Source organism: Plecotus auritus, assembly GCF_963455305.1.
Source record: "Plecotus auritus genome assembly, chromosome: 1".
NCBI classification, from domain to species: domain Eukaryota; kingdom Metazoa; phylum Chordata; class Mammalia; order Chiroptera; family Vespertilionidae; genus Plecotus; species Plecotus auritus.
In genome coordinates, this window is record NC_137770.1 from 122,205,278 (window position 1) to 122,230,957 (window position 25,680).

At 40.8% G+C, this 25,680-nt stretch overlaps 1 protein-coding gene across 12 annotated transcripts in view; it reads left to right on the forward strand.

Moving 5' to 3' along the window:
* MYO9A (myosin IXA) overlaps positions 1 to 25,680 on the forward strand; it is a 388,202-nt gene that overhangs the window by 55,393 nt on the left and 307,129 nt on the right. For all 12 annotated transcript variants that reach the window (XM_080656867.1, XM_080656874.1, XM_080656871.1 and 9 more), the window contains exon 2: positions 7,582 to 8,492. In XM_080656867.1, the coding sequence (XP_080512993.1) occupies positions 7,653 to 8,492 (840 nt within the window). In that variant the 5' untranslated portion in view covers positions 7,582 to 7,652. The remainder of the gene's footprint in view (positions 1 to 7,581; positions 8,493 to 25,680) is intronic.

A 25,680-nucleotide genomic window follows, 5' to 3' on the forward strand; every position in this document is an offset into this window, starting at 1 on the left:
AGGGAATCAATAGCCAAACAGCTATGGCTTCCTGTCAGCCCTGCCCTAAGAGGCCCCCGGGTCTCAGTGTCCTGCAGTAATCACTGCAGGCACCTCTGAGAGAAAGCCGCCCTCGTGTCCTGGCCTGATGCCAGACAGTCCAGTTTCTCCCCCTATGAATCTGGGTCCCCAGAGTCTCGTGTGCATGTGCACGCCTCCGTACCTCTGCACTTTACTTCTGCACCTCCTCTGAGTCTCAGTGTGCTTTTCTCTTTCCTTCTAGTTGTAGAATTTCCACTCAGCCAGCCTTCCTGTGGTTCTGGATGATGTCCGTTTTTTCTTTTAGTTGTAGTTTTGAAGTGGTTGTGTGAGGCAGCAAGTTCAGGTGTTTACCTATGCCGCCATCTTGGTTTCTCCTATTTCTTTTATCTTTAGGCCTTAATTTTCTGACTTGAAAGGGTTTGTTCCCTGTCTTAGAGAATTGCTGTTAAACTCAAATGAGGTAATGCACTTCAAGCTTACTTTTGGTGACAACTATAAAAGGAAATTTTGAAGATTTCCCAGAAGCCTTACATTTCTGTTCATTTTTACATATGTATACCTTTAAGTACAATTTTATATTTTGTGGGTTGTCATTTGGCATTATGTTGTATATTCCTTGCCATATTTCTTCAAGATTGGCATTACAAGTATCCTTCACTATTTAACTCTTGTTTAATTCTTCAGTTCGAAATTTGAATTGGATGTCAGGGGAGTACTGCCTTATTTGAATCTGTTTGGTTTCTCAAGTTTGGATAGCAAGTAGCATGATAGTGAAGGGAGTATCCAAAAGTTTATTTAAATATATTTGGTTCCTTAGTTTAGAGATATTTTTAGATATCAGGGATTTGGATAACAAAGAATACCTATATTCTCAAAGGGTATTGCACTGAGATGTTATTTATTGTAGTGGGTTCTTTTGATTGCGGAGGACAGAAACCCAACTCACAGTGGCATAGGGAATAAAAGGGAATTGATTAGCACACTTAACAAGAAAGTTCAGTGGTTGAGTTTATTTGATTCACAGCTCGATTCAGTGGCCCAAACAGAATGTGTGTTAGTTCATTCTCTTTTACTACAGAGAAGCTTTTTTTTTTTTTTTTTTTAAGCGTTCAGGGATGGCTGCCAATAGCTCTAGGTTTACTGTAGTCCCCCCTTATCCATGGGGCATATGTTCCTAGACCCCTGTGAATGCCTGAAACCATGGGTAGTACTTAACCCTGTATATACTATGTTTTATCCTATAAATATGATAAATTTTAACTTATAACAGGCTCAGTAAGAGATTAACAATAATAACTAATAATAAAATAGAAAAATTATAAAAAATACTGAAATAGTCTTTCCAGTGTGGCACAATGGTTGAGTGTCGACCCATGAACCAGGAGGTCACGGTTTGATTCCTGGTCAGGGCACATGCTCGGATTGTGGGCTTGATCCCCTGTGGGGGTGTACAGGCAGCCAATCGATGATTCTGTTTCATCATTGACTAGAGGTTTGGTGCACGAAATACAGGCACAGGTAGGATCCCTAGGCCTGGCTGGCGATCAGAGACGATTGGGGCCTTCTGGCTGCTGGCTGAGGCCTTCTTTTGTTCCGCGCTGCCCCCTGGTGGTCAGCACACGTCATAGTGAGCGATCCAACTTCCAGTCTCCTGGTTGAACTCCCGAGGGGACACTTTGCATATTAGCCTTTTATATATATAGATGTTTCTACCTCTCCCTCTCCCTTCCTCTCTCTGAAATCAATAAAAACATATTAAAAATTAAAAATTACTGTAATAAAAGTTATTTGAATGTGGTCTCTCTCTTGCTCTCAAAATCGTTGTACTATATTCACCCTCCTTATGATGATGTGAGATGATACAATGCCTACATGATGAGATGAAGTTAGGTGAATGACATAAGCATTATGATATACTGTTATGCTACTATTGATCTTATGGCAGAAAAAGGATCATTTACTTTGGGTGATCCTGGATAATTGAGCCATGGTGAGCTACTAAGTTACTGATTGTTGAGTAGCTTATATAGAGGGATACACTGGACAAAGGGATGACTCATGACCCCGGGGTAGACAGAGCGGGATGGTATAAACTTTCATCACACTACTCAGAATGGCACACAATTTAAAACTTATGAACTTATTTACTTCTGGAATTTTCCATTTAATAGTTTTGGACAGTGGTTAACTGTGATAATTAAAAATACAGAAAGTGAAACTGTAGATAAGCGAGGTAGTAATCTACATCTTTCTAGATTAGCAGCCCTAGTGGAAAAAAGCATTTCTTTTTTAATAGTTGCAGCCATGTTTTAGTATAGTGAGCCGCCACCATCATCACTAGAGTGAATAGAATAAACTGACTGAGCCTGCGTCATAATTAATAACCACCCCTCTACCTTAACTAGGGGATGAGTTTGACCCATTTAAACTGTGTCAGATGACAAGGTAGTTCTTCAAAGAAAAACATACTACTTTTACCAGAAGAAGGTATACTAGGTATACCGGTTAATAATGGTGGGTTTTGTAATCAAAGAAAACACGATTTCAAGAGAAACACCAAAAGTTCTTTATTCAAAATAATGTCCATCGCTAGCTACATATTTCCCCCATCTTTCAGGTAATTTGTGGATACCATCCCAATAGAACTTTTCCTGTTTTGAGGCAAACCATTCAGAGACCCAATTTTCCACTTCTTCTTATGTTTTGAATTGCTGCTCAGAAAGTGCATTTGCCATCAATCGGAACAAGTGGTAATCTGAAGGAGCAAGGTCTGGTGAATATAGCGGGTGGGTTAATACTTCCCAGGCAGGCTCTTTTAACGTGTCTTTAAGTGGTTTTGAAGTGTGTGATGGTGTGTTATCATGAAGCAAAATTACTTTGCTGTGTCTTCTGGCCCATTCTGATCTGCCCCATTCACGATCAAAGTGTGGTTCAAATTGATTATTTGTCGGTAGTGATCAGTATTAATGGTTTCACCTGGTTTTAGAAGCTCACAATACACCACACCTTCCCAATCCCACCAAACGCATAGCATTGTCTTCTTTCTGAAGCGATTTGGCCTTGCAGTCGATGTTGACGGTTGACCTGGATCAACCCATAATTTTGTGCGTTTGGGAGTCTCAAAGTAAATCCACTTTTCATCACCAGTTCTGCCATTGTAGCACAAAAATCCATAAATAATAGGCAACTGAATATATATATATACATATATATATATATATATATATGTATATATATGAAGACGTAATATACAAATTAGCCGGGACGCCGTAAAAGTCACGACTGGCTCAGGAGGAGGCTCTGTGCGCAGATAGGCGGGAGGGGACTGCGTGTGTGGTGAGGTAAGCCACAGATGGCGCAGGCCTGGAACGGACACACATACAGGGGCCTGTCCCAGCTGCCACGGCCCGGTTGGAGTAGGCCCCGAGCGGACACACGGCGGCGCGCCAGCAGTCCTGCCTCTGCGTGTGAGCTGCAGAGGAAATACCTTTTCTGACTGCTCATTAGCTAAGCTCCCTGTATGCCACTCGCAGTGTTCTTGGTAACTTGGGTAATATGAATCCAAGAAGGTGATCTAGGGTTTTTCCACCTCACTCCTGGAGGAAAAAATGAAGGTCTGCTGCTGGAGGGGCTAAGAAATGTCATATCCTGCCCTAGCTGGTTTGGCTCAGTGGATAGAGCCTTGGCCTGAGGACCACAGGGCCCGGGTTCGATTCTGATCAAGGGCATGTACCTAGGTTGCAGGCTCCTCCCTGGCTGGGTCCCAGGTCAGGGCTCATTCAGAGGCAATCAATCGAAGTGTCCCTCTCACATTGATGTTTCTCTCTGTCTTTCCCTCTCTCTTCCATGCTCTCTAAAAATCAACGGAAAAATATCCTCAGGTGAGGATAAAAAAAAAAAAAAAAAATGTCATATCCTATGAAAGACACATCTTGAAAATAAGAAAGTTGTCATTTTTTCATGGTGAAAGGGCTGGAGTCCATGTTGATGAAAACACCTTGGCGGCTGCAGTAGCCGGCAGTGGCAGCAGCAGTGGGGTGATAGGGATGGCACCTTCCCCTGATCAGCCTTGTCACCTCCTGCAGAGGGAGGCCAGACTGTGGCAGCCGTCACTAGGAAATCCCCTGAGGGCTCCCGGACTGTGAGAGGGGGCAGGCTTGGCTGAGGAACCCCACCCAGTGCACGAATTTCGTTCACCGGGCCTCTAGTCTTATATAATAAAAGGCTAATATGCAAATCGACTGAACGGCAGAATGACCGATCACTATGACGCACACTGACCAGCAGGGGGCGGATGCTCAATGCAGGAGGTGCCCCCTAGTGGTCAGTGTGTTCCCACAGGGGGTGCCACTCAGCCAGAAGCCGGGCTCATGGCTGGCTTGCACAGTGGGGCACCTCTGTGGCAGCGCTATGGATCTGCTCCTGGACTGCAAGAGGGTGCAGGCCGGGCTGAGGGACCCTCCTGAATGCACGAATTTCATGCACTGGGCCTCTAGTTTAAAGAACTAGGTTAAATTATCCAGGTAAAAGAGCACTGGGTTGACACGAGAAACTGAGAGAATATTTTTATTTTTAAAGTGAGGAAAAGGAGTTGTAAGAGTGAATCAGAAAGAGTGAGCCTATTAGAATATTGCAAGAAAAATAATTGTCACGTGATTGCAGTTTCAAGAATAAGATGGCCACTTCAGTGTGGTGTGTTAGGATGAGAATTGAGAAGAGGCTTTTGGATTAGGCAACTTTATGGTAATTGGTGACATTTTCAAAGAACATTGGCAGTAACTTGCTACGTGGGAAGAGTGGTAAGGGAGTGGAGAGTGGAAATGCAGACCATTGATTCCCAAATGCTATACTCTGGACTAGCAACAACAGAATTGCCTAGATTTCCCAACCTCAGAAACATTATTGGGCCTAGAAATGTATATTTTAAAAATGTTTCCTAGATGATTCTGATAAATGCTCATGGCTTGCTGTCAAGATGTATTTGTGATGATATTTTGAGGCAACCCTTTCCCCCTCCCCCCTCCAGACACAAAGCAGTGATTGATAAAGTAATAAGAAGAGAAAATCAAATGGACATACTAGTAAGTGGGGCTCAAAAAAAGAAAAAAATGTTTTTGTTTCAGAAAGGGAATAGAACACAGAGCAGTGAGTGAGGCTATGGCTGGGAGCCTAGAGGTTTGGCTTCTTTGTTGTAAATGGGGAAGAGTTATTAAAGTTGGTCTCATTGTTGGAAACCATGGGCCAGGATAGGTAGGGTTCCTCTGTTGAAAGAGATATTCCTGAGTTTAGTTTTAGGACTGCCATATTGTATACCTTTAGAGATCAGACTACAGTTTTGCAGTGCATCTCCTGGTTGTGCAAGGTAGAGCTTGCTTGACTGGAAGGAGTAGTTTTGCTTTTGACTGGTGCCAGAGGCCACAGTTTATATGAAGCCATATACCTAGAGATTCAGGAGAATGCAAACATAGCTTTACAACTAGGAACCTGCCAGCTCATAGCATGTCCATACTGTTACTTCAGGACAACTCTCCTGATTTGAATAGACTGTAAGAAAAATATTTATGAGGTAAATGAGGAAATTGAACACTGGGGAAGTAAAAAATAGTAATATTAAAAACTGTTAATTTTTAGCCTGGCTGGTGCTGCTCAATTTGTTGAGTGTCGTCCCATGCACCAAGAGGTCACAGATTCGATTCCCAGTCAGGGCACATGCCTGGCTTGCAGGCTTGATCCCTAGTAGGGGGTGTGCAGGAGGTAGCCAATCGATGTTTCTCTCTTTCCATCGCCCTTTCTCTCTGTCTGAAAACAATTAAAAATATTTAAACAAATTTAGAAAATCGTTAATTTTAAAGGTGCAATTAGTGGTATTGCAGTTAAGTTTTTAAAAAGTAGTAAATAGTGGGTTCTCAGTAAATGTATGAAAGACCAAAAGAAATCTTGTATCAAAAAATGTGACTATAAAGCTGAATTCTCAAACAAATTAAGCCATCTAATGCTGAGAAAGATAAAAATAAAATCAATCATCAGAAGAGCAGTTTACAGTGGATGACATTAAAGTTTTAGTTTGGAAAATATAAAATTATATATTTAGGACTTCAAGGAGATAAGTGAACAATTAATATCCCTTAAATGAAAACAATTGTGAAATTTAAAGAGGGAGAGAAAAGATCAGGTGGATATGAAAATGGCAGAAACCTTAGAAGTGAAAAATAGTATAATTAAAAAAAAAATAACATGGTGTTCATGAATGGGAAGTCAATAGGATGCCAGTTTTTTCCAATATTAATCTATAAAGTCAATACAGTATCAAACTACCAAAAGGTTATTTTATGTTAGTTGATATGTGGCTCTTAAAATTCTTATGGCAGAGTAAGTAGTGAAAGTAACTTTAAAGAAGAACAAATAGAGGTGATATGCTTTCCAGATATCAAAACTTAGAGAGCTATAGTAATTAAGATATGCCCAGGGATGGACAACTGGGGGGAGGGAAAGAAAAACATGGAAGTGAAAGAGGCACATCGATTGGTTGCCTCCCGCACGTGCCCCAACCAGGTATGTGCCCTTGACTGGGAATTGAACCTATGGCCCTTTGGTGTGTGAGCTGACCCTCTAACCGATGACCAACACCAGCCAGGGCAAGGGCATGATCTTTTTGTTGCCCCCTTCTTCTCAAGAGTATAGAAGTTCTTAAATATGTCTATTCTTTAGCAGGTTTTTCTTATCTAATTATTAATTAAATTAAAATAGTTTACTTTCTCTCCGATCTCATCTTACTGTTTTCTATTTCACAAAATTTTTGCTCCATCAATGGCATTTTTTTTCTTGTTTTTGCTTTATTCATAAGAGCTTTTCAGTGCAGGGTAATTAGATTTGTGTGATTATTTTGTCCATCTTAGTATTCAGAGAGGCTCTTCAGATATAAAGAAAGGACCTAATTCTAATCTTGGGTACTTTACAAACATTTGACATAGTAAAAGACAAAGTAATTTTTATTTTGTACTCCTTGGATTTTGATTTATTAATATAATAAAACATTGAAACAATTTTTGGCAAGTTGCTGCTTTAGAAAGAGTCTTCATTTAGACAATAAAATGTAATATTATGTGGTCTCAATGAGATCATTTTCAAGACTGTTCCTCCTGAGCACCTTTCTAGTTCTAGATGGGATGCTGCCCAATTCATGAATCAATTTTTTAAATTGATTTCAGAGAGAAAGGGAGAGAGAGAAAGAGTTAGAAACATCAATGATGAGCGAGAATCATTGATCAGCTGCATACTGCGCGCTCCACACTGGGGATTGAGCCTGTAACCTGGGCATGTGCTCTGACTGGGAATTGAACCATGACCTTCTGGTTCATAGATTGATGACACTCAACCACTGGGCCACACGGGCTGGGCAAGCCAATTAGATTAAAAAAAAAAGACTTTACATACTAAGAGTTAGGATTTTATGTTCTAAAAATGTAATCAACATGATTGTTAAGCCTTTCTTTCTTGAGCATCAGAAAGCAATGAATGTGTAATATGACTTCTAAATGTTTCACATCTTTTATGTTACAGTTCTTTTGCTACGAAAATGGTTTTCACAATCTTGAACATGTACTATTCATGCTGATGGGACAGGATTCAATATGAATATAAATGATGGAGGAAGACGACGCTTTGAGGATAATGAACATACATTACATATATATCCTGGGACAATTTCAGAAGGGACAATCTACTGTCCAATTCCTGCCAGAAAAAACTCCACAGCTGCTGAGGTGATCAACTCTCTTATAAACAGGCTTCATCTTGACAAAACAAAATGTTATGTTCTAGCAGAGGTAAAGGAATTTGGTGGAGAAGAATGGATACTCAATCCAACAGACTGTCCAGTTCAACGAATGATGTTGTGGCCTCGAATGGCTCTGGAAAATCGCCTAAGTGGAGAAGACTACCGCTTTCTTTTGAGAGAAAAAAACCTTGATGGATCAATCTATTATGGCAGTCTTCAGTCATGGCTACGGGTAACAGAAGAACGTCGCAGGATGATGGAACGGGGTTTTCTTCCACAGCCTCAACAGAAAGACTTTGATGATTTATGTAGCTTACCTGATTTGAATGAGAAAACTCTCTTAGAAAATCTACGAAATCGCTTTAAGCATGAAAAAATTTATACCTATGTTGGCAGTATTCTAATAGTTATTAACCCATTCAAGTTTCTTCCTATTTATAACCCCAAATATGTAAAAATGTATGATAACCACCAGTTGGGAAAACTTGAGCCCCACATTTATGCTGTGGCTGATGTAGCTTATCATACCATGCTTCAGCGCAAAAAGAATCAGTGCATTGTGATTTCGGGAGAGAGTGGTTCTGGGAAGACTCAAAGCACAAACTTTCTTATTCACCACCTTACTGCTCTCAGTCAGAAAGGATTTGCCAGTGGAGTGGAACAAATTATTCTTGGAGCCGGACCAGTTCTTGAGGTGTGTAGAAATGCTTTTCTTACTCCTAAACATGTCTTTAAAAAATAAAAAATAAAAATCTGGTATATCTGAGAAAATGAAATGAAACTAAATAGAAGTATGGATGTCATAACTTACCAAGGAAAACTGGAAGATAGGTCAGCAAAAAAAACAGGTTGGGAGATAGTGGCAATATTTTTTCTAAGGGTGTCTTTGGGTCATAATGATGCAAAATAAAGATATAATTGGAGCATATGTATCCCCCTGTAAAGGGAAATAGCAGTGGCAAAACTTCTGTTAGTAGCAGGGTTATGGAAGTAGGTGGATGGGGAAAATATTCTTGTCAATATATTTGTATCTTGGCAACCTTAACATCTGTGCCTAGCATTGAAATTCTAAGGGTTCACTTTTGAAAATGCAGAAAATATGGGGTAATTTTTTTTAGTTCTGCAATGTTTTGAGGGTAATACTATCAAGGGTGGAAAGGAAAGAAAACACACCGTTTTTGTTTTAGAGCTGAAAGGAAAAGGTGATATTGCTTATTAAAGAGATTTTGCGAGGTATAATTGAGATACAGTGAATTGCACATATTTAAAGTGTACAGTTTGATAAATTTTGACACATGTATATACCTATTAAACCACCACCATAGTTAAGATACAGAACATATCTATTATCCTTAAAGTTTTGTCATATCTCTTTGTAATACCTAGCTCACACCCTTTCTAGTCCACTAATCTGCAGACAACCACTTATGTGGTTTGTGTTACTGTAGATTAGTTTGTATTTTCTAGTTTCATATAAATGTAATTTTACTATATAATTAACTATATGTACTCCTTTATGTTTGACTTCTGTTACTCAATATGATTATTTTAGGATTAATCCATGTTATGTGTGCCTATAATTTATTACTTTTGATAAGGTAGTATTTCATTGTATGGGTATACCACACTTTATTTATTATTTTTAAATAAATTTATCTTTATTGTTGAAAGTATTACATATGTCCCCCTTTACTCCCCATTGACCCCCTCTCGCCTGCCCCCACCCCCTGCCCGAGGCCTTCACCACCCTACTATCTTGATGGATTTTTGAATGGCAAAACAGCTTAGTCCACGGTTTATGCATTTATGTAATAAGATCTTTGGTTGATTACCTCCCCCACTTTCCCTCCAAGATTCCACACTCTGTTCCATGCTTCCATGTCTCTGGATCCACTCCGTTCATCAGTTTATTTTGTTACTTAGATTCCACATATAAGTGCAATCATGTGTTACTTGTCTTTCTCTGATTGACTTATTTCACTTAGCATGATACTCTCCAGGTCCTTCCATGCTGTCTCAAAGGGTAAGAGATTCTTCTTTTTTACTGCTGCCTTGTATTCCATGGTATAAATGTACCACAGCTTTTTTATCCACTCATCTACTGATGGGCACTTGGGCTGTTTCCAGATCTTAGTTATTGTAAATTGCAGCATTATACTGTTTTGATTACTATAGCTTTATAATATCATTTAAAATCTTGAGGAGTGTGATAGTTGCAATATTTTTTTCTAAGATATGTGATGCCTTCAGCTTTATTTTCCTTTTTCAAGATTGCTTTGGCTATTTGTATCTTTTGTAACTCTATACAAATGTTAGGGTTTTTTCCCCCATTTCTGTGAAATATGCCATTGGAATTTTGATAGGAATTGCAGTGAATCTGTAGATTGCTTTGGGTAGTATGGACATTTAACAATATTAATTCTTCCAATCCATGAGCATGGAATGGCTTTCCATTTATTAATATTTTAGAGTTTTCATTGTATAGAACTTTCACCTCCTTGGTGAAATTTCTCCCAGATTTAATCATCTCTTTTTTTTTTTTTTAAAATATATTTTATTGATATTTTACAGAGAGGAAGGGAGAGGGATAGAGAGCTAGAAACATCGATGAGAGAGAAACATCGATCAGCTGCCTCCTGCACACCTCCCACTGGGGATGTGCCCGCAACCAAGGTACATGCCCTTGACCGGAATCGAACCTGGGACCCTTGAGTTCGCAGGCCGACACTCTATCCACTGAGCCAAACCGGTTTCGGCTAATCATCTCTTTTTAACATATATTTTTATTGATTTGAAAGAGAAAGGGAGAGGGATAGAGAAGTAGCAACATCAACAATGAGAGAGAATAATCAATTGTTCCTGTCTCCTGCACCTCCATACCAGGGATCGAGCTTGTAACCCCAGCATGTGCCCTGACTGGAAATTGAACCGTGACCTGGTTCATAGGTCGACACTCAACCATTGAGCCACACTGGCTGGGCTAATTTTTTCTTAATAGTACCTTTTGAAGACCAAAATATAAATTTTGATCAAGTTCAATTTAGCCATTTTTTTTTTCTTTATGGATTGTTCTTTTGATGTTACATGTACAAAACTGCCTAACTACTAGGTTGCAAAGATTTTCTCATTTTTTTTCCTATTTACATTTAGGACTATGGTCCATTTTTGTATATGGTGCAAAGTAGAGATCCAGTGATGACCTGTTAATATTTATTTGTTTCAAGTTTTTTCTTAACCTTATTGCCTTTGTGTCTTTTGTAAAAAAATCATTTGTCCATGCATATGTCGCTTTATTTCTGAATTCCTCTGTCACATTGACCTGTTTTTCTGCCTTTATGACAGTGCCACTTTATTTCCACTTTATAGCTTTACAGTAATTCTTAAAATTGGGTAGTATTAGTCCTCCAGTTTCTTTTCTTTTGCAGAGTTGTTTGGATATTCTAGATTCTTTGCATTTCCATATGAATTTTACAACTAAATTGTCAATTTCCCCATAAAAGCCTTTTGGGACTTTGATTGGGATAGCATTGAATCTGTAGTTCAAGTTGGGGCAGATTTGACATGGTAACATTATTAAGTCATCTGACCTAAGACCAAGTTACTCCACTTATTAAGGTCTGTAATTTCTGTCAGCAGTATTTTGTTGTTTTCAATGTACAGGTCTTTTATAACTTTGGTAAGCTTGTATCTTAATTTTTCATGAATGGCATTTAAAAATTTTAAATTGGTAATTCCTAGTGTATAGAAATACAGTTGATCTTGGTATATTGTTCTTGTATTCTACAACCTGGCTAAATGCAAATATTAGTTCTGTTATTTTTTTAAATTTTCATTAGCTTTTGCACATAGGAGATCGTGTTTATGAATAAAAGGGCTGTTTTATTTCTTCCTTCCAATCCGAATGTCTCTTTTCCTTGCAGATTTCATTGGTTACTCCAGTATAATGTGGAATAGAAGTGGTGAAAGCAACATTCTTATCTTAGAGGGAAAGCATTCAATCCTTAAATAAATATGATGATAGCTGTTGGTTTCGTGTAGATCCTCATTACTAGATTGAGGTTGTTCCCTCTTATTCCTACTTTGTTAGATTTTTTATTAGGAATGGATGTTGGATTTTTAAAAAAATGATTTTAGAGAGGGGAAGAAGAGGGGGGAGACAGAGAGACAGAGACACAGAAACATTGATTTGTTGTTCTATTATTTATGCATTCATTAGTTGATTCTTGTATGTGCCCTGACCGGGCATGGAATCTACAACTTGGGGTATCAGGATGATGTTCTAATCAGCTGAGCTACCCAGCCAGGTCAGGTATTAGATTTTTTGTCAAATGCTTTTTCTGTGTCTGTTGAGATGATAATATGGTGAATTACATTGATGGATTTTTGAATGGCAAAACAGCTTAGCATTCCTGGGATAAATGCCACTTGGTCTTGATGTATTATCTTTTAACTAGAGGCCAGGTGCATGAAATTCGGGGGGGGTTGTGTGTGTCCCTCAGTCCCGCCTGTACCCTCTGCAGTTTGGGAGCCCTCGGGGGATGTCTGACTGGCAGCTTAGGCCCGCTCCCCATGGCTCAGGGCTTCTGGCTGAGTGGTGCTCTCCCTGTGGGAGTGCACTGACCACCAGGGAGCAGCTCCTGCATTGAGCGTCTGCCCCCTGGTCAGTGCGCATCATAGCAACCTGTTGTTCTGCCGTTAGGTCGATTTGCATATTAGCCTTTTATATATAGGATCTTTTATTTCTAGAAATTCTACTTTGCTCTTTTTAAAAAATATATATTTTTATTTATTTCAGAGAGAAAGGGAGAGGAAAAGAGAGGTAGAAGCATCAATGATGACAGAGGATCATTGATTGGCTGCCTCCTGAATGCCCCCCCCACTAGGGATCAAGCCAGCAACCCAGGCATATGCCTTTGACTGGAATCAAACCCGGGACCCTTCAGTCCATGGGCCGACGCTCTATCCACTGAGCCAAACAAGCGAGGGCACACTTTTCTCTTTTTTATATCTTTTATTTATCTCCTTATTATGTTCATGCTTTCCTTTAAGTTCCTCAACATATTTATAATAGCTGTCTAAAATTCTTGTCTGCTTTCGATCATTATTTTTTTAAGTCTATTTATATTTCCTGATTTTGATTCCCACATTCCTGCTTCTTCCCAGTAATTGCTAAGTGTCTAAATTTTTTGTTCTTCTTTTAAAGAGCAGCTTTACTTGGAAGACAGTTAAATTGCCTGCAGAACAGCTTTCAAGACTTGAATTTAAGTTCTGTTGGTATGGACTTATGGTGGCCTTTAATCTAGTGCTATTTAGCCATATTATCAAGGCATGGCCCTTCTGGGGTCTCTATTAACTGTACCAGATGTTCAAAAAGGTCTCATTACTGTGTGGGATGAGAACTCTACCATCTCTCAATTCTTTGTTGGTCCTGGGACTTGTTTAGCCTATAGCTTCCTAATAGTTTGTTCTGTTCTCAGTAATTATTCTTTGACCAACCACTTGAAGTCTCATTCTAAATATGCAGGGCACAGTATGCAGCTAGAGACTCAGTGAGACCCCTTGCAGATGTTTGGGGCTCTTTATCTGGGCAATGCCCTTCTCTTTGATACACTGGCCCACAAAGTCCAGCCAATGCAGCCTCCCTGATCCTAACTACTCCCATGCCAGCCTGATTGATGCCTAACTGCTCCCCTGCCAGCCTGATTGCCCCTAACTGCCCTCCCCTGCTGGCATGGTCATCCCTAACTGCCTTCCCCTGCAGGCCTGGTGCCCTGCAACTGCTCTCCCTTGCAGGCCTGGGTTCCCCCCAACTGCCCTTCCCTGCAGGCCCGGTCGAACCCAACTTCCCTCCTCTGCCGGCCTGGTCACCCCTAACTGCCCTCCCCTGCAGGCTTGATCGCCCACAACTGCCCTCCTTTACAGGCCTGGTCCCTCCCAACTGCCCTCCCCTGCTGGCCTGATCGCCCACAACTGCCCTCCTTTACAGGCCTGGTCCCTCCCAACTGCCCTCCCCTGCTGGCCATCTTGTGGTGGCCATCTTGTGTCCACATGGGGGCAGCCATCTTTGACTACATGGGGGCCGCCATCTTGTGTGTTGGAGTGATGGTCAATCTGCATATTACTCTTTTATTAGATAGGACTAGAGGCCCGGTGCATGAAATTCGTGCATGGGAGGGGGTGTCCCTCAGCCCAGCCTGCACCCTCTCCAATCTGGGACCCCTCGAAGGATGTCCGACTGCCTGTTTAGGCCCGATCCTACCTGGCAGTCGGACATCCCTCTCACAATCCAGGACTGCTGGCTCCCAACTGCTTGCCTGCCTGCCTTCCTGATTGCCCCTAACTGCTTCTGCCTGCCAGCCTGATCACCCCCTAACCACTCCCCTGCCAGCCTGATTGATGCCTAACTGCTCCCCTGCCAGCCTGTTTGCCCCTAATTGCCCTCCCCTGCAGACCTGGTCACCCCTAACTGCCCTCCTCTGCAGGCCTGGTCACCCCTAACTGCCCTCCCCTGCAGGCCTGGTGCCCCCCAACTGCTCTCCCCTGCAGGCCTGGGTTCCCCCCAACTGCCCTTCCCTGCAGGCCTGGTTGCCCCCAACTTCCCTCCTCTGCCGGCTTGGTCACCCCTAACTGCCCTCCCCTGCAGGCTTGATAGCCCCCAACTGCCCTCCCTTGCATACCTTGTCCCTCCCAACTGTCCTCCCCTGCTGGCCATCTTGTGGCAGCCATCTTATGTCCACATGGGGACAGCCATCTTGTGTGTTGGAGTGATAGTCAATTTGCATATTATTCTTTTATTAGATAGTATTAGATAGGATTAGATAGGATAGAGGCCTGGTGCACAGGTGGGGGCTGGCTGGTTTGCCCTGAAGTGTGTCCTGGATCAGGGTGGGGGTTCCCTTGGGGCATGGGGCAGCCTGGGTGAGGGGCCTGTGGTGGATTGCAGGCTGGCCATGCTCCCCGGCATCCCAAGCGGAGGCCCTGGTATCTGGGATTTATTTATCTTCTATAATTGAAACTTTGTAGCCTTGAGTAGAGCCAAACCTCCTGCTTGCTCCATGGCCACAGCCATTTTTTTTGGGATTTATTTATCTTCTATAATTGAAACTTTGTAGCCTTAAGTGGAGGTCAAGGCAGGCCAGGGTAGGCGGAAAGCTTGGCTTCCTTTATTGCTGGGGAAACCCAAGCTTCCTGCTCTCTCGGTGGCCACAACCATCTTGGTTGGGTTAATTTGCATACTCGCTCCTGATTGGCTGGTGGGCGTGGCTTGTGGGTGTAGCGGAGGTATGGTCAATTTGCATATTACTCTTTTATTAGATAGGATAGAGGCCTGCTATACTGGTGGGGGCCGGCTTGTTTGCCCTGAAGGGTGTCCCGGGTCATGGTGGGGGCGACATGGGCGAGGGGCCTGTGGTGGTTTGCAGCCTGGCCACGCCCTCCCGGCAACCCAAGCAGATGCCCTGGTATCTGGGATTCATTTATCTTCTGTAATTGAAACTTTGTAGCCTTGAGCAGAGGCCAGGGCGGGCGGAAAGCTTGGCTGCCTCCATCGCCAGGGGCAACCCAAGCCTCCTGCTCTCTCCAGCTCTGTGGCTGCTGCCATATTGTTGGGTTAATTTGCATACTCACTCCTGATTGGCTGGTGGGCATGGCTTGTGGGCGTAGCAGAGGTACGGTCAATTTGCATGTTTCTCTTTTATTAGATAGGACTAGTAGATTTTGATATATTTGATGTTCCACTGGTCTCTGAAGCTCTGTTCATTTTTATTTTTTGCCCTGTTCCTTAGATTGGATCATCTCAATTGATTATTCTTCAAGTTTGCTAAGTCTTCTACTTGCTCATGTCTTTGCTTGAGCCCCTCTAAGGAAGTTTTTATTTTAGTTAATGTATACCAGAATTTTCATAGTTTTTATAATTCCAATTTCTTTACTAATATTTTTCATTATTAAGGCATCGTTGTCATTCTGTCATTTATTTGTTTGAAAATACGTAAAATAGCTGATAAAAGTCTTTGCCAAGAAAGTTCAGTATCTGGGTTTTGTAAAGGACAGTTTCTATCTATTGCTCTTCTTATTTTTCTTTGTCCATTCATTATTATTTGTTTGCATGTCTTATATTTCTTTTCTTTTTTTAAAAAATAAATCTTTATTGTTCAGATTATTACAGTTGTTCCTCTTTTCCCCCTCATAGGCCCTCTCCACCCAGTTCCCACCCAACCCCCTGCCCTTACCCCTCCCGCCCCACTGTCCTCATCCATAGGTGTGCGATTTTGTCCAGTCTCTTCCGGTACCCCTCACACCCCCTCCCCCCAGAGAATTGTCAGTGCACTCCCCTTCTATGCTCCTGATTCCATTATATTCACCAGGTTATTCTGTTCATCAGATTTTTTTATTCACTATATTCACCAGGTTATTCTGTTCATCAGATTTTTTTATTCACTTGATTTTTAGATTCATTTGTTGATAGATATGTATTTGCTGTCACTTTGTTGTTCATTATTTTTTTAAAAAATAAATTTCATTGATTTTTTACAGAGAGGGAGAGGGATAGAGAGTTAGAAATATCGATGAGAGAGAAACATCAATCAGCTGCCTCCTGCACACTCCCCACCAGGTATGTACCCGCAACCAAGGTACATGCCCTTGACCGGAATTGAACCCGGGACCCTTGAGTCCGCAGGCCGACGCTCTATCCACTGAGCCAAACCGGTTAGGGCTGTTGTTCATTATTTTTATCTTTGCCTTTTTCTTCTTCCTCTTCTTAAAGAATACCCTTCAGCATTTCATATAATACTGGTTTGGCAGTGATGAACTCCTTTAGCTTTTTCTTATCTGTGAATCTCTTTGTCTGACCTTCAATTCTAAATGATAGCTTTGCTGGGTAGAGTAATCTTGGTTGTAGGTTCTTGCTATTCATCACTTTGAATATTTCTTGCCACTCCCTTCTGGCCTTCATAGTTTCTGTTGAGAAGTCAGCTGACAGTTGTATGGGTACTCCCTTGTAGGTAACTAACTGTTTTTCTCTTGCTTCTTTTAAGATTCTCTCTTTGTCTTTTGCTCTTGGCACTTTAATTATGATGTGTCTTGGTGTGGTCCTCTTTGGATTCCTTTTGTTTGGGGTTCTCTGCGCTTCCTGGACTTGTAAGTCTATTTCTTTCACCAGGTAGGGGATGTTTTCTGTCATTATTTCTTCAACTAGGTTTTCAGTATCTTGCTCTCTCTCTTCTTCTGCCACCCCCATAATTCGGATGTTGGTATGCTTGAAGTTGTCCCAGAGGCTCCTTACACTATCTTCATATTTTTGGATTCTTTTCGCTTTTCCAGTTGGGTGTTTTTTGCTTCTTCGTATTCCAAATCTTTGGCTTGATTCTTGCGATTCTCTGTAGTCTGCTGTTGGTTCTCAGTATATTATTCTTTATTTCAGTCAGTGTATACTTAATTTCTAGTTGGTCCTTTTTCATGTCATCACTATATTTCTCTGTATCACTATATTTCTTGGAGGTTTCTAGAAGATTCTTGAGTAACCTTTTAACTGTGGTTTTTAACTCTATATCCAGTAGTTTGCTTTCCTCCATTTTTGTCATTTGTGACCTGTTTCTTTGTCTCCGCATTTTGGCTGCTTCCCTGTGTTGATAGAGTGGCTTTGTGTGCTAGGTGTCCTATAGGGCCCAGTGGCTCAGCCTCCCTAATTACCTGAGGTGGACACTCTTGGTGCACCCCTTTGTGGGCTGTGTGCACAGTCTTGTTGTAGTTAAGCTTTGATTGCTGTTGGTATCACTGTGAGGAATTGACCTCCAGGCCAATTGGCTGTGAGGATCAGTTGTGTCTATGCTGGGAGAACTTCTGTACTGGAGACACTCTTATGGGGCAAGATTTGCCTCAGTGGGGCTTTTGTGCTCACTGAGTCTTCCCCCTGAGTGTGTCTCTTATGGATGTGAAGAGTTGTAATCTTGATGGTCTCACTCTGACCACTGGGTGTACTGGCTCTTGGATCTCCAAGGAGGTGCAAAGTCAGCCATTGCCTGTGGCCACCCAGCAGGAGCTACAGAGAGATCTGCAGATTCCTCTTCTTTGTTTGGGGTTTGGAGGTGCCCAGCTGAGGCCCAGCTGTGAGGTAGTGCAAGCTGCTGTCCAGCCTTGGGCCTTCTTTTTGAGGCTCTGGGGCTCTCTGACCCAGCTCTAGTTTGTTAGGTTTTAGATTGCAAAAGGGCAGGCCATTCATATGCAAAAGCTGATGCGCACAGCTTGGGTGGGGTAGTAAATTGGGTGGGGTGGGGTCTCATGGAATCACCAGGGTGGAGCAAACAGCATTGGCTGACTGTCAGGGGTCTCTGTGTCCCGTGGCACCATTCAGGAATAATGATTGCTGCAAGCACCTCTGAGAGAAAGCCGCCCTCACATTCCTGCTGGATGCCAGACAGTCCAGTTTCTCTCTGTATGAGTCTGGGTCCCCAGAGTCTTGCCCAGAACTGGAGTTCAGAGCAGTCGGGAGCTTGTTTCTCTCTCCCGATTGAAAAAGACAACAGTGTACCCAGTTGCCAGTCCGTTTCTGTGCACGCCTCCGTACCTCCGCATTTCACTTACGCACCTCTGCACCTCCTCCCAGTCTTAGTGCGCTTTTCTCTTTCCTTCTAGTTGTATAATTTCTACTCAGCCATCCTTCTCGTGGTTTTGGATGATATCCGTTTTGTCTTTTAGTTGTAGTTTTGATGTGGTTGTGCGAGGCAGCAAGTTCAGGTGTTTACCTATGCCGCCATCTTGGTTCCTCCTCTTATATTTCTTAATTGAAATCTGGGCATTGTGATTAATGCAATGTGGCAGTTCTGGAAATAAGGTTTTTCCTTCTTCCAGGGTTTGTGGTGGTGGTTTTGTTATTGCTGTTTGGATGTTCTTTGTAATAATTCAAAAAGTCTGTACAGTAAACCCTCAATTTTGCAGACCTTGGTTTAACAGACTTCGGATTTAATGGACAAAATTTCCAGTCAGTATGTCATTTGTGAAAATTAACACCCGGTTAATTTTTAAATGCTTTAAACCAAGATTTGCTTATAATTAAATTAAGTTTTTTTTGTTGTTGTTGCTAATTCACTATTTTTAAAAAATTTTTTATTGTTGAGAGTATTACATATGTCCCCTTTCCTCCCCACCCCATTGTCTTCCGCAGCCTGCCCTAATCCCCTCCCTCTGTCTTTCCTCTGTATCTGTTTTTGTTCATCAGTTTATGTTGTTCATTATGTTCCACAAATAAGTGAGATCATGTGATATTTATCTTTCTCCGCCTGGCTTATTTCGCTTAGCATAATGCTCTCCAAGTTCATCCATGCAGTTGCAAGTGGGAAGAGTTCTTTCTTTTTTACAGCAGGGTAGTATTCCATTGTGTAGATATACCACAGCTTTTTAATCCACTCATCTGCTGATGGGCACTTAGGCTGTTTCCAGATCTTAACTATTGTAAATAGTGCTGATATGAACATAGGGGTTCATATGTTCTTTCTGATTGGTATTTCTGACTTTTTGGGATGTTTCTAGAAGTGGGAATACTGGGTCAAATGGGAGTTCCATTTTAATTTTTTGAAGAAATTCCATACTGTTTTCCACAGAGGTTGCACTAGTCTGCATTCCCACCAGCCATGTAGGAGGTTTCCCTTTTCTCCACATCCTCGCCAGCACTTGTCATTTGTTGATTTCTGATGATAGCCATTCTCACTGGTGTTAGGTGGTACCTCATTGTTGTTTTGATTTGCATCTCTCGGATGATTAGTGATTTTGAGTATTTTTTATATGCTTTTTGGCTTTCTGTATGTCCTCTTTGGAGAATTGTCTATATAGGTCCTTTGCCTATTTTGTGATTGGATTGTTTATCTTCCTTTGTTAAGTTGGATAAATTCTCTATAAATTTTGGAGATTAAACCCTTATCTGAAATAGCATTGGCAAGTATGTTCTCCCATACAGTGGGCTCTCTTATTGTTTTGTTGATGGTTTCTTTTGCTGCTCAGAAACTTTTTATTTTGATGTAGTCCCATTTGTTTCTTTTCTCCTTAGTTTCCATTGTCTTGGGAGACGTACCGGTGAATATATTGCTTTGAGCTGCATTCGAGATATTTTGCTGCCTATGGATGCTTCTAAGATTTTTATGGTTTCCTGTATTACGTTTAAATCCTTTATCCATTTTGAGTTTAATTTTTTTGTATTGTGTAAGTTGGTGGTCTAGTTTCATTTTTTTTTGCAAGTATCTGTCAAATTTTCCCAGCAACATTTATTGAAGAGACTGTCTTGACTCCATTGTCAAATATTAATTGAGCATAATGTTTTGGGTTGATTTCTGTGTTCTCTGTACTGTTCCATTGTTCTATATGTTTGTTCTTGCGCCAATACCATGCTGTTTTGAGAACAGTGGCCTTGTAATATAACTTTATGTCTGGTATTGTGATCCCCCAAACTTTGTTCTTTTTTTCTTAGGATTGCTGTGGCTATTCGGGGTCTTTTTTTATTCCAGATGAATTTTTGGAGAGTTCTTTCTAGGTCTGTGAAATATGCCGTTGGCATTTTAATGGAGATTGCGTTGAATCTATAGGTTGTTTTGGGTAGTATGTACATTTTAATGACATTGATTCTACTCGTCCATGAACATGGTATATTCTTTCACTTGTTTATATCTTCCTCTATCTTTTTTTTTTTTAAATGTCCTGTAGTTTTTCAAATACTGATCTTTTACCTCCTCAGTTAAGTTTACTCCTAGGTATCTTATTTTTTTTTATTGCAGTGGTAAATGGGATTGTTCTTTTAAATTTCTCTTTATGTGTGTTCACTATTGGTGTATAAAAAAGCCATAGATTTCTGGGTGTTAATTTTGTATCCTGCCAAATTCATTTGTTAAGTCTAGTAGATTTTTTTGGAGTCTTTAGGGTTTTCTATGTACAATATCATGTCATCTGCAAATAGTTTTAATTCTTGTTTTCCAATTTGGATGCCTTTTATTTTTTCTCTTGTCTGATTGCTATGGCTAGCACTTCCAGTATTATGTCGAACAGGAGTGGTGAGAGTGGGCATCCCTGTCTTGTTCCTGTTCTTAGGGGAAATGGTTTTACGTTTGTCATATAAGGCTTTTATTATGTTGAGGTATGATCCCTCTATTCCCACTTTGCTGAGGGTTTTTAATCAAGAAGGAGTGTTGGATTTTGCCAAATGCTTTTTCTGCAACAATTGATAGGACTATGTGATTTTTATCTCTCAGTTTGTTTATGTGATGTATCAACATTTATTGACTTGCGGATATTGTACCAGCCTTGCATCCCTGGAATAAATCCCACTTGGTCATGGTGTATGACCTTTCTAATGTAATGCTGGATCCAATTTGCTAGAATTTTGTTGAGTATTTTAGCATCTATGTTCATCAGAGATATTGCCCTGTAATTCTCTTTCTTTGTAGTGTCTTTATTTGGTTTTGGGATTAAGGTAATGATGGTTCCATTGAAAGAGCTTGGAAGTGTGCCTTCTTCTTGAATTTTTTTGAGTAGTCTGAGGAAGATAGGTTTTAGTTCTTGGAAGGTTTGGTTAAAAACCCCCTGTGAAACCATCTGGCCCAGGACTTTTGTTTGCTGGAAGTTTTTTGATTACTGCTTCAATTTCACTGGTAGTTATTGGCCTATTAAGATTTTTTTAATCTTCCGATTGAGTTTTGGAACATTTTATTTTTCTAGGAAGATGTCCATTTCATCTACGTTGTCCAGTTTGTTGCAATAGAGTTGTTCAGAGTATTTAAAAAAAAATAATCTTTTGTATTTCTTTTGGGTCAGTTATTACTTCACCTCTTTCATTTCTGATTTTGTTTATTTTGGTCCTCTCTCTTTGCTTCTTGATGAGTCTGGCTAGAAGTTCACCAATCTTGATTCTTACATATGTTTATCCTTTCAAAGAATAAGCTCTTGGTTCTATAAATGTTTTGTATTGGTTGATTTGGTCTCTGTGTCATTTATTTCCACTCTGATCTTTATTATTTCCTTCCTTCTGTTTACTCTGGGCTTTTCTTGTTGCTCTCTTTCTAATTTTTTTAAGTGGTGGTGTTAGATAATTTATTACCAGTTTTTCTTTATTATTTTTATTTTTTTGAGGTAGACCTGTAGTGCTGTGAAGTTCCCTCTCAGGACTGCTCTCACAGTGTCCCATAGATTTTGGATTGTTGTATTTTCATTTTCATTTGTTTCCAGGATGTTTTTTATTTCTTCTTTGATCTCTTTGGCAACCCAATAATTGTTGAATAGCATGCTATTTAGCCTCCAAGTGTTTGATTTTTTAAAAAATGTTTTTATTGTAATTGATTTCTAATTTTATGCCATTGTGATCTGACAAAATGCTTGATATGATTATCAGTCTTCTTGAATTTTAAGAAACTTTGCCTGTGTCCTAATATGTTGTCTGTCTTGAAAATGTCCCATGTGCACTTGAGAAGAATGTATATTTCATAGCTTTTGGGTGAAATGTTCTGAAGATGTCAATTAGTTCCATCTCATCTAGTAAGTTGTTTAGGATTGCTGTTTCTTTGTCAAATTTTTTGTCTAGAAGATTTATCCAGTGATGTCAGTGGGGTATTAAGGTCCCCTAGTATGATTGTATTGCTGTTGATCTCATCCTTGATATCTTCCAGAAGTTTTTTTTATGTATTTGGGTGCTCCTGTATTGGGTGCATATGTTTTACCAGAGTTATATATGGTTTTATTGATCCCTTTAGTATTATGAAGTGACCCTCCTTATGTCTTGTTATGGCCTTTACTTTGAGGTCTATTTTGTCAGATGTAAGTATTGCTACCCCAGCTTTATTTTCATTCCTGTTGGCCTGAAAAAAATTTTCATCCCTTCACTTTCAGTCTGTGTAAGTCTTGTGTTCTGAGGTGAGTCTCTTGTAGATAGCAAATATATGGGTCATGCTTCTTATCCATTCAGCCACTTATGTCTTTTGATTCAAGCATTTAATCCATTTACGTTAAAGGATATTTATTTTTTATTTTAAAAAATATCTTTTTTTGATTTCAGAGAGGAAGGGAGAGGGAGAGAGATAGAAACATCGTTGATGAGAGAGAACCATGGATCAGCCGCCTCCTGCATGACCCCTAGTGGGGATAGAACCTGCGACCCAGGCATGTGCCCTTGACTGGAATCGAACTCAGGACTTTTCAGTCCGCAGGCTGACGCTCTATCCACTGAGCCAAACCGGCCAGGGCAACGTTTAAGGTTATTATTGATAGATACTTGTTTCTTGCCATTTTTATTCTTTATGTCTGTGTTCCTTCTTCCCTTTCTATTCTCTTTACACTAGTCCCTTTAGCATTTCTTGCATTGCTGTCTTGGTAGTGATAAACTCCCTTAGCTTTTTTTTCATCTGCAAAACTCCTGCCATATATATATATATATATATATATGTTTTATTTTATTAATTTTTTACAGAGAGGAAGAGAGAGGGATAGAGAGTTAGAAACATCAATGAGAGAGAAACATCGATCAGCTGCTTCCTGCAAACCTCCTACTGGGGATGTGGCCGCAACCAAGGTACATGCCCTTGACTGGAATCGAACTTGGGACCTTTCAGTCCGCAGGCCTATGCTCTATCCACTGAGCCCAACCGGTTAGGACCAGGGAAGTTTTCTCTTATTATTTCTTCAAATAGATTTTCTAATCCTTGCTCCTCCTCTTGTCTTTCTGTTCCATCTATTATGCCAATGTTGCTTCATTTCATGTTGTCCCAAAGCTCCCTTAAACTCTCCTCCTGCTTTTAATTTTTTTTTCTCCATTTGCTGTTCAGTTTGTGTGTTTTCTACCCTGTCTTCTAACTCACTGTTTTGGTCCTTTGCTTCTTCTAGTCTATTCCATTGTGTTCTTTATTGCAGCTATTTCATTCTTCATCTCTTCTTGATTCTTACATAAGTTAGTGACTTTCTTATCCAGATATTTGAGCATCTTCATAACCATTACTCTGAATTCTTTCCCTGACATATTGCTTGCCTCCATTTCATTTAGTTCATTTTCTGGTGAGTCCTCCTTTTCTTTCCTTTGGGGATTGTTCCTTTGTCTCCCCATTTTTGCTGTCTCTTTTGGTGCTTGGGGTCTGAGAGGTTAACCAGTTGTCCAAAACAGAAACCATCCCCACGCACCATTATGCTTTGAATTTAATTAAAAAATCAATTTGCAATGAATATTATAAAATAAATATATTACAATTCGGGTGTTCTTGAATATTTTTAGCTGAAAATTCTCATGAAAAATGTTTTTAATGTTGGTCAGGGCTGCCACTTAGGGAAAACATTTTTTTATTTTATTAACGTGCATGGCGTGTGGGGAAGACCTGCTTCTTGAGCCTACAGATGCATATGGCATACAATGGTTTAAAGCCCATAGTGATCCAATGGTCTGTGACTTGTTAGCCTGGAGGCGGAGTCTGCCTTAAGTTTCACAGCTTTATTTTCTCTGCTCTGAGTTGTACCCCCTTCTCCCACGGGTCATTCATCTGCTTCAGATACTTGGGGTCAGCGGGGCTGTCTTCACAGTACTTCTGGTATGTGACTTCCTGTGAGGCCCCAGAGCCCTCTGGCATGCAATTTGCTGTGTTACCCTGGCACCCAAGGCAGATGGTGCCCTAGATCCCTCTGGTATCACACTTGCAGAGCTGTCCTGTGACCTGTGGCTGGGTGCACTGGCAGCACTTTCTTGGGGCCCAGGGTGGGTCACACGCCAGGGGGCTCTGGGTCACAGTGGGAGAATGTCCTGGGGCCGAGGTTGGGGTGCTTTCAGGCACTGCAGAAGGAGAGCCTGCTGGGCAGCAGGTTTGTACTGGGACTGGTGATGGGGTGCTGCGCCAGATATCTGCTCTTCCTGGGGCAGGGATGGAGCAGGGGTGTGGGGTACTTCTGGCTTGCACTCACAATGCGGGGTCCTAGGAAGCTGGGTCTGGGTGCCGGGTGAGGAAGTGCGGCTTGGGAGGTCTCTCTGGCATGCACCAATGCAGACATCTGGGAGCCTGCTGTGAGGAACAGCACTACTCACTGTTGGGGTACAGTGGTGGTTCCATGCAGGTTATGGCTGGCAAAGGGCTCCCTGCACAGGTCTGGGGTTGGTGGCTGAGGTCATTCAAGTTATTGGTATGGTTGCGCTCCTGGCCTCCACTTCTCCCCTATACAAGATGGTGTGCACTCTACCTCACTATTACTTTTATAAATAGGAGGCCATAATTTGGAAAAACAAAACAAAATTACTATAGTAATTTTGCCATCATAAATAAATATTAAATATCTACAACTATAATTTACATATTTAAATTCAAGAGTCACTGCTTATAAACAGTGTTTGATTAATGATTAGCACTTGATCACACCGCATCTCGCCTAGTATTGGTTCTGTTGGCGGGTGGTATTACTTTTTGTAGCAGTTTTATTGCATGCTGGCCAATATTCCCACATGCATTAAGCCACTCCAGCCACTTGTGGTGACTGGTGAATGCACACATTTTCTAAACATATTCAGTATGAATTTAAAATTACTATAATACATATAGAAAACTTTTCTGTGAGGTTAAACTTTTCCTAGATAATTTTAATTACAGTAAAGTAACTTGTCAGTGTTTTGACATACACATTTGGGAAATGTGCTTTATTAAATAACAGATTTTTGGCTTTAACGGACACACAATCTCCCTAATTAGTCCATTGTACCAAGATTCAACCTTTTTTCATGTGAGACCATCAAATTCTCTACTCAACTATTGGTTAGATAATGATTGCACAGGGATTTCTGCAGCAATAAGTTCCCAATTTCTTCTACAAGGTTTTATGTGCTTGTTGGGATAACCCTCAACACTCAACCAGGCAGGTGTCAACTCTTACCTGTACATAGATCC